Consider the following 9,725-nt stretch of genomic DNA (forward strand, 5'->3'; position numbering starts at 1 on the left):
AGGTTGGTAGTTCTGTGGTCAGACTTTTGCAATAGATTGGAACGGCCTAGCGAGGGATTTGTCTGGGATTAAAACAGTACACCGTGGGCCTTCTTGAGTCATAAAGTGAAATAACACACTGTACCATTACTGCATTGGAAAGTATTAAAGTACATTATCGTGAGTTTAGTTTAATGAGCTGTGTTTGGTACTGCAAATGTGAACTGGCAGGCACTGGTACACTGGGAATATCCTGAACATTATGGCAGTGAAGTGACTGGGGCCTCTGAGCTATAGGTGGGTGTGACTTCTCTTCTGGGCAGCGAACTGACTGTCGTCCAGCTCAGGTCACACCTGAAATAAAATTCTAACATCATGCAGTTTTTAAGCTTGCAGCCTTATTGAATTGTTAGCTTCAAAATTTCCTGCAGTGAGTGCTGAGTCACCAAACATGTCAATATATGTCGATATGGAATCAGCCAATGAAGAGAACAAGTTAAGCCAAATACTAATATGAGATAAAATCACATCTGCATGTGGGTTTCAGGGTGCAAAGTGCTGAGACAGGGCTGAGTGATGTGCACCTGTCGGGCTGGGGTTTAATGCAAATTTCATGCTTAATTTTTTAATGCTTTTTCACTGTTTGATCTCTGTGTCTCTTCACCAACGTTGTAAATGTGAGCATGCCCATAACTGACTTCTGTGGTCAGCTGAAGGGTTCGACTGAGCTCTTAAAACAGTGGACTCTGTGGACATCAACCCCTTTCTTACCATCTCAGTCACCGTTTGGCATTCCTGTCGGGTCAGGTTCAACCCAGTGAGAAAGAAAAGAGTCAGAGGTCAAACCTGCGGTGCATAGTTTATGGTTGTTTCTTCAGTATGGCATTCTCTCAGCTGGAGAAAATGGGTGGAGTGCCAAATTCTAATTCACTCTGAATGCGTCTTCTCATGGCTAAAATATAACGCTTGGTAGAACAAACAATGACTGGAATTGTCCAGTACTTTAGCCCTTCAAACAAAACTATATATGGGAAGAAAATGTTATAGTAATGATAAAAGATTTTCCAAAAAACATAAAACATCCATGAAGAGATAGTAACTTGAAAAATGTATTCAAATATTCCAAAATCAAATTCTTGCTATATTTTCTCTATGTATTTTAAGTCATTGTAGATAACGGTGTCTGCAGAAAAATGTTGTTATTATGATGCTGGTGTGTATATTTTTTAAAAAATGAATCTACAGTAAACCAATATGTTTTAGGAAAGAATGTTTCTTTTTCCTTGTTTCCTCTTTTTCTTGTTCCATATTCATATCTGCATTTTATTGTTTTGTGGTGGAATTTAAAACAACAATGTTCATTGTTCATTTGATGAACAGTTAAAGCTCAGCTGACCTGTTAATGAGTTGGAGGAAAACTGATAAACTCGCTCTAGGTGTTCAGTGGATCTCTGGGCACTGTGGGGTCATCAGAGGAACTGGTGTCGGGAAGGCTGGGTTCAAAGGTCAACAGGAAGTGGAAGGTAGCACAAGAGACTCCAGCTGTTTTATTGCTTATGGTGATCAGCGCAATCACACTTTGACTGAACAGAGGGAGTGTCCCACACAGCAGCTCCATACCTGCCTTGAAACAGGAATCACTTGGTGTGTCCGTAATTGCACTACAGAGTGTGTTCCTTATTAAAAGTTTTTTCCCTGTGTACGAACTGAGGGGGTGATTATGTGGAGAGAGAGAGAAAAATAGGAAATAAAACTATGCAAGGCAGTAGGAGCCTGTAAAGAATGAATCATACTCAGTATTTTTGTGTAGTGGGGGTTGTTATTTTTCCCCAAACATCCTGTTTACATATTCCAGTCCTCCTGAAGAACCAGGGAGACTGTGGAGAGGAGCGGACCAAATAGCAATCTAAACTGACAGCAGACATGTCCCGAGCGAGCGGTGATGTCCAGGAGAGCCAGAGTGGACTGGAGGGCAGAGGGCGGGTGGCAAATGCAGCTCTCCTTACCACCCACAAGACGTGGGGAGCGGCTGAGAAAATTCAAACTGAATTCAGTTGGATGACGCAGTGTCAACACAAAACCTATGCAGGCAGTGCTGTTTATTGAATAAGGTGTCACCCTTTCTCAGGTATGAAATCTTCCACAGGCTTGTTCATATGGCCATTCTCTCCGACTCCTGTTTGTTGTATCAAAGACAAGATTGGGTGGTAATTTACCCAGCTGCTGCACCTCAATGAGAGCATGCTACACTCAGAGCTTGAATGGAGGTTCCCGGTGAAAAATACTGTATCTTAAACACGTTGACCTCCCCTATTCCTCCTGGAATATTTTTTCTTCCTCTAAACCATTCTCAGATTTGGTGATTCCATTTAAGAGAAACCGTCTGATTGCAGGTGGTAAAAAAGTGTTTCCCTCAATAAGTCCAAACAGTCCTCAAGGGTTGTTGTCCACAAGGTTTTTTGAGATCTCTCTCAATTTTGACCTTAAGGAGAAAGAAATGATTTGACTTATCCAGTTAAGCAAATGCGTTTTGTTAGGTATGTCATGTCATTGGGAATTAAAATCCCCCCTCACACATTTTGGGAGGACGGTGAACATGAACTATATATGGATTTAAGATGCACTTGTCTTTACCAAGCAATAACCATTCTGTGCCACGTTGCTCTGTTCTGCAGTGACACTGACCATTAATTGCTGCCTCCAACTCCGACTAATCCAAAAACACACATGGCACATAGACACACACACATCGCCCCTCCCAGTTGCTCAGGTCCAAACAAACAGAGACCTGCTTGTCACTATTTCAACCGGAAATGGGTCAGTAATACTGCTATCACGAGACACTCACATCCACGATCAGGACTTTACCGGTCAGACAGCATACGGAATGGGGATATGTCTGTGTCAGAATGTACACGTTTGTTGTCTATTTGTGATTGACTACAGTATGTGCGCTCCTCCTCTATTCACATGCATCTTCTGCGGCAATTACTCATGTGACGACTTCATGGGACTCAGGAAGCAGGTGAAAAATGTATTTATTTATGTGTGCTAGACTCCATTGTCACATGCTCTTTAAGGACTCGACTGTAAAGAGAACCAGAGACTGTCTGGCCCTCCAGGACTGGAGTTGTTTTCTCATAACTGTAAGATAAAAATCATGTAAATCCCTGATATTCACTCCTCCCAGGTGTTGTACTGTATTAAAGTACAATACTCTTTTAATGCGTTCATGCGTGTTTAATAGAAGTTTAGTAAAACAATATAATTATAGATTCATTATAATGTATTCATAGTACTATGTAATGAATCCACAGCATCACATTGATCTTTTATGCAGAATCTGCACCTCTTTCTAAGTGTTTACAAATAGTTTAAGGGAAAGTGTTAGGTTTAAAGGTTTTTTTGGGGTAACTAAATGAGTTAGTGATAAAAGCATTAGATTATATGTGAAAAAATATAAATGTCTTTTTTTATTCAAAACAGGACTAAACAGCTGTACTAGATTTTGTTTATTAAAACACATTTTGTTTGGTACAAAACCTAAAATACAACAAATAAATTTCCACCCACGAGGCACTCCTCTGTGGGCACGGGGCATGTCGCTGTGGGCCAAAGAGTAAAGGCACAACCAGGTGAGTCTATAATAAAAAGAACACGTGGGCATTCTGATTTTCTAATGGAAATGAGCTGCTGTGGCTTTAGTTTGTCATTGTTTCAAATGTCGTTTTTTAATCATTACTTCTTGAGTTCGTGGACAGGCTCCAGGTATCTCAGGGTTAAAATGGGTATAAAGACTTTCATGGAAAACCAAATTCTCATGACTTATGAAAGTGCCTTTGGTTCTTATGAGGTTTGGCAATAACTCGTCTCTTCTGACGAGAGTTTATCAAGTCACTATAACCCAATAAAAGGAAAAAAAAGGCTATAATTAAATCGAGAAGTCCTTGGCAGTGCTAGGTCTTTTTTAAACATGTTCCCTTGTGCCTTCAGGGCTGTGAGTAGGAGGAACTTTACCACACAGCCGGGTTTTTCCTTTACTGTTGCATAGACGTCTGTGAAAATCTCACCATTAAAAAGGGGGCTGTGAAAGCGTTGTATGTGTCCAGAGCTTCACCAAGCTAAAACTGAGTGCAACATTTCTTCCCATAAGCAGTCATAAAGCAGCCATCTCACAGGGCACTTGCATTTCTCAGCCCTGGCATTTCTGAGCATTCAGGCAGAAATGAAATGAATGGAGCAACTCATGAAAGCATGGCCTGTTTTCAGGGAGGAGTAGGTTGGTCTCGGGTGGAAAGGCAAGAAAAAGATTAAATAATGCAATGTATTATGAGCCAGACCGAACAGGCTTCTTAATGGTCACAGCTGGAAAGACTTAAAGGTTCACCTGCGATCTTCGCGGTGCTGTTGAATTAATTCAAGTTAGGCAGTGTTCGCGGTTCATAGTGAGTGGAGAGAGTTCAGTCAACAGAGACAGGGTGTTGTTGACATAAGCTCGTCCAGTCTTAGAAAACGGAATGGAGCTCCAAGGGTCTGCGCTGTGCTCAAGCACCGTGGAAAGATGGGAAAGGGAAGCATGTGGAATCTTTTACTGCGCAATGAAGAGCAGGCTTCCCTCGGGGTTAGCATGAGAGGGGCTTTCTGTGCTCAGATGTGGCTCTGTGACTCAGCAGCGATCTGCTGCACAGGCACGCAGACTTCAGAACTACATCCAGTGCTCCCATCCACAGCTCTGGCACAGGACGAAGAAAATAGATGCCCTGGCTGGGAGAGAACACCTGTTCAATCTGGACCAGGGAACGGTGCCAAAACACCAGGTTTGGGAGAGGAGGGGTGAAACAGTAAGCTTTGCTAGCCTTTACCGTCTATGCATACGCTGCACAACCAGGACAAGCAACCTTAGTTGTGACAGAAATGTATATAAAGGGACTGGGCTAGCAAAGCCCACAAGTGCTCAATGAGGCTGAGGGTGCCTATCAATAATATAACATATAACATATAACTCTTAAAAAACTAATAAGACAAATAATTCCCTGCGGCCGAGGGAAATCACAATGAATAAGCGGAGATGACCATGTGACAGGCCACTTTGAGACAGGATGGGATTTTAAAACTGCCCTTTGATGAAAATGTGTACACTCAAAATTTACATTCCGACAGGGACATGATGCTGATTGTGCTAATTAATGGATTTTAATGTAAGAGAAGCTTTAAAATCCCAGATCACCAGGAAATTGTTTAACTTCATTATTGATAACATTAGGGACATTTTATGAACTGTTAGCAGCAGATTGAATTGGCCTAGATTTCCCCCCCTTGAATGATCTGTCGTCTAATTTAGCACTAGAAGGTACAATAAAACAATCAATATCAGTTTGTATCCGCTCTGCGATGGAAAAGTTTAAAACATTTATTGTTCGTCACCATTACACGTTTTACATACAACAAAAAATATGATTAACATTCAAAATTCATATTTAAATAGTTTTTTTTCCTTCTTTGTTTCGCCCACCTACAAAGCAACACCCAATTAAAAAAAACAACAACAATTAAAATTACTAACATGTCACACAAAAAAGGGGTCTGTGCAAGCTGTCTGCAGAGAAACGAGGTCCAGCACTCCAACACCATCCTTCACTCTAGTTTGACGGTAGACACAACAGAATGGCTTGTTTCCAATCAGAGGGTGAAATTCTTTTCCATCATTCCCAAAGGGGGGATTTCAGTACTGTGAAGAGCAATGGGCTGCACGCCATCGCGGACACACAGGCAAAGGCTTGTGGGAGACTGGTCGCTGTAGTACCTGACGAGAGGCGTCGAGGATGGGGATGTGGGGGGTGGCCGCGGATGTCCCAAGCCCTGATCTGGAGATCCAGCTCGGCAATGCCGCGTCTCCGGCCCCCAGCCGTTCAGATGGAACTGTTAAAGGTGAATGCACTGTCCTGCCCCAGCGCAGCTCCCCAGTCTGTGCACCTCTCAGCGGGCGCGGTCCTGTAGTCACGTGGGCCAGGAGAGGAGGCTGCCTGGCTCCTTGGCCTTCATACGCAAGGCCACCAGGCCAGAGGGCTTGTACTCGGACTCGGGCATGGGCACGGGGTCGAAGGAGTGGCTGCCGAGGCTTGCGGGGAAGCTGTGGAGGGAGTAGAGGCTGTTGATGCCCGGGTGGTGATTGGGAGACCCAGAGATTCCCATGAAGCCCGGGATGTTGCCGTGGGAATGGGAGTACGGGGTCATGCAGGACGAGGGCACGCTGTCCGGGGACAGGACGCAGCCTCCGGCCGAGCTGCCAGAGCTGTTTCCAGGCCACAGGTTGTTCTGGATCTGGAAGATACATGATAGGGACAAGGTTAATAGCTGGGGGTGCCAGAGACTGCCCCTTAAGCAACGGGCTTGTTAGTGAACTATTAAATAACTAAACTTGGTGGTGGTGGAGGGGAGACCCCATTACCTGTAAAGCGCTTTGAGTGGAGTGTCCAGAAAAGCGCTATATAAGTGTAAGCAATTATTATTATTAATTATAAACTAGCCTTCAATATTTATAGTTTCCTTCATTCAGGGGCTCAACATCTTGGTAAAGTCCCTTCTTAAGATGATAATCGGTTCAATTGTTGAACTTGCACGAACTGAAATTGGGATTAAAAGAACTCTAGAAAGCCTTGTTCTTCTCCAGGACCTGTCAACTTGACTGTCGGACAACAGTCTTCTGGAGTGACCCAATACTCGCGCACGTCTCTCTGCCCCTGGTCACCCGGGATTCAGAGCTTGGCTGCCAGGGGGGCGGGGGTACCTGGGGGTAGGCCTCGGAGCGCGGGAGGATGGAGATGTCGTAGGTGGCAGCGAAGTGGTTCCGCACCTCCTGGATCTTGCCGTAGCGCTCCCGCTTCCTCCACTTGGCCCTCCGGTTCTGGAACCAGACCTGTGAGGTCAGAGCAGGAAGCAGAACCGACATGAAAACCCAGCGCTCAGGCTGTCACTACCGGCGGTGCACGGCCACGAACACGATACGACATAAACCTGAGCACGATAGCTCCTGGACGCCGGGATCACGACACTTTTTAAGGTAAAAGCAGGGGATGATGTAGCGAAGTGCAGTAAAACAAAGGCAGGGTTCACCAGCGAGAGCTACGGTGAAGCATGATGCTGTTTACTTTGAGATTCTCTCTCTGCACAGAGCTGCGCAGCTTCAAACGCAGCTAACCAGGAGTGACCCCCGCTTGCAAAGTGCACTTCCTCGTGCAGCAGCCACTTAACTGAGTTAATTATGGTTAACTGAAGGTAGACTTTTTTATTATATTCTGAAGTCAGACACGAGGTTGGCATTTCCCACAAGTCTTGTTATGTGTGCATAGTCTCGACATTCCTGGGTTTTATGATTGTAGTCCATCACTGGCAGAGATTTTACATGACTGAGTCGAACTATAAAACAGCTGCATGTGTGGATTGGTAGCACTATGCAAGGTCTCAGGTCTCATGTTTTCCAAACTGGGACTGCTCTAAATGTAATGTCCAGAGGCTGCCGGTGGCAGATCTTCCTCCGACGGCTGGAGGGGTGGGTACGACATTAGGGACTGCAGCTGGAGAGGAGGGGTTGCATGGGGACAGTACCTGGACCCTGGCCTCGGTCAACTCCGTGCGCAGTGCCAGCTGCTCGCGGGCATAGACGTCGGGGTAGTGTGTCTTCTGGAACACCTTCTCTAGCTCCTCCAGCTGGAAGGTGCTGAATGTGGTGCGGTTGCGACGCTTCTTGTTCTTGCCCGACAGGTCGATGGAGTCGGCGATGGAGTCTCCAGGAAGCTCGGCGGGCGGCTCCTTCATCTTGGCGCAGTCGTCCAGCGCAGGGCGGCACTCCGAGGGCAGCATCTGGTAGCCCAGGGGCTTGGGGTGGGGCTTCTCCCCGGCTGCGAGGAAAACGGGGGGGCAAGGTCAGAGGGAGACGCGCTGGGGCGTTAGGTTTCCGTGGAAACCCCAGACTGTTTATTCATGGGGTGGGAAAGTGAACAAGTATTATTTTACCATCACACAGCAACACGAGCGCCACAGCAAGAGGAAAGACACACACAAAACGTAGGTAACAGTAGAAATAGAAGCCTTCAATAAAAATAGGCAGGCTTGATGCAGGGGTTGAATAAATATGAAACAATGCCAAGCTCTAAATGGAGCTGGCTCAAACACAGGAGTACCTTGGACTCATTTAGAGGGTGACACGCAAGGCTGGTATTCTGTCAATGGGCCTGGAAGGGCTGTGGGAAAACGGGCATGATTCCAGTACATTCGGAGGTGCTCATTTTAATACGACAGGGTCCTGTAAGTTTAACAGTAAACAGGCTACGGATCTGCATGCCTTGCTTTACCCAGGAGATGCATGCCAGTTAGTGGAGGAAGTAAGGTTAGGACAAATGAACTTTCCCATGTGCTGTCTGGGCAGTAAATTGCTTTTTCGCTTGAATGGAAAGTGAGAAGCTGATTTACTCACAAGACAGCAAAATAAAGATTCAAACTCATGATGCTCATTTGTGCTATTTTTGGACTGCGACAGCTTGTCTGTACCTCAGCATATTCTTCACTCTGGAGACAGCTGCAGAAGCAGTATGTTTCATCTCTCATATCATATCAAATGCAAGTGAGGTTCGTATATACCGTAGTCACCCATGTATTGTTATTCAGCTGCGTTAAATATATCACTGCTATTAATATAAGTCAAATAATGTTAAATGACTTCCTTAGCTGACTGGACTGAAGATAGCAAGGTTTATAAAGTTTCAATCTGAAGAGTCAGTAAAAAACAGAAGAAAATAAAATTAAGCAACAATGATGACAATTTGTATTGACAAAGTCTATATATACAACTGTTAATCTCAACTGGCAGAATTTTTTCTTCATCATTCTTCATGTTTGCTATGGTAAAGTCACATTGCAAGTGCAACGTGTTACAGGGCTTATGAGGTCCTCAAAGGACTTCACAACCACAAAAAGTCAACCTGAAGAAACTGGTCTTGAGCCGTGACTTTAAAACAGATACTGGATTTGTAGGGAGGGAATTTCACTAGAATGGAACTGGACAATTGCGTGATCTCTTGACCTGGAGTTATAGGTGAGAATAAGACACAGGCAGAGATAGAGGCTGTTAACAACTCCCAGGGAAGCAACACACTGAGAGTTTTTTAAATACTTTCTATTTTATACATCTTAACAGCTACAGTAGGTGTGGCATCCCTGCTGTGTTTTTTTAATGCAGAATTCAGCTTGATTTTTTCCATACTAAAATGCCAGATGCAATTTTTTTCAGCTTTTACTTTCCCTTACATTAGAATGCAAACTTTCCCCTCCAATTCCTTAACCAGAACACTATCAATCCATGACGTCAGTGTTCATATAAAGCTCTTGGCGAGAACAGGAATTACAGACGGTGTCTCTCTTTAGAGGATAATGACTTATAAGACAGATAAATCTCATGCCGTTTTATGAGGCATATATTTTTTTATTCACAAAATGTAAAATTAAAGAATCAAATACATGCTGAGTAAATGTAAATAAATGTAATTTACTGAATAAATGTAAATATACATATAAATATTGTCACTGTATGTATTTATTTTAGAGAAACTAATATTTTTGGGGATATTAAATGCTTTTGCTGTCATTTTGGTTGATTGGTCATTTCCGAGACAAAGGGTGCCAGAGACAAACGGGACGATAATTGTTGTCCTGAACAGACAAATCTATGGTGAAGGCTTGGGCACAAGTGC

General features: G+C 44.1%; 1 protein-coding gene across 1 annotated transcript in view; it reads right to left on the reverse strand.

The window, feature by feature from the left end:
• Window positions 1–5,366: 5,366 nt before the first annotated feature.
• alx3 (ALX homeobox 3) overlaps window positions 5,367–9,725 on the reverse strand; it is a 12,699-nt gene continuing 8,340 nt past the window's right edge. Inside the window, exons 2-4 of the mRNA XM_088640334.1 lie at window positions 7,585–7,877; window positions 6,767–6,895; window positions 5,367–6,300 (exon numbers count right to left, since the gene is read on the reverse strand). Of these exons, the coding sequence (XP_088496460.1) occupies window positions 5,977–6,300; window positions 6,767–6,895; window positions 7,585–7,877 (746 nt within the window). The 3' untranslated portion in view covers window positions 5,367–5,976. The remainder of the gene's footprint in view (window positions 6,301–6,766; window positions 6,896–7,584; window positions 7,878–9,725) is intronic.

The sequence above is a fragment of the Lepisosteus platostomus genome, chromosome 7 (assembly GCF_059453375.1).
Source record: "Lepisosteus platostomus isolate fLepPlt1 chromosome 7, fLepPlt1.hap1, whole genome shotgun sequence".
Classification (NCBI taxonomy): domain Eukaryota; kingdom Metazoa; phylum Chordata; class Actinopteri; order Semionotiformes; family Lepisosteidae; genus Lepisosteus; species Lepisosteus platostomus.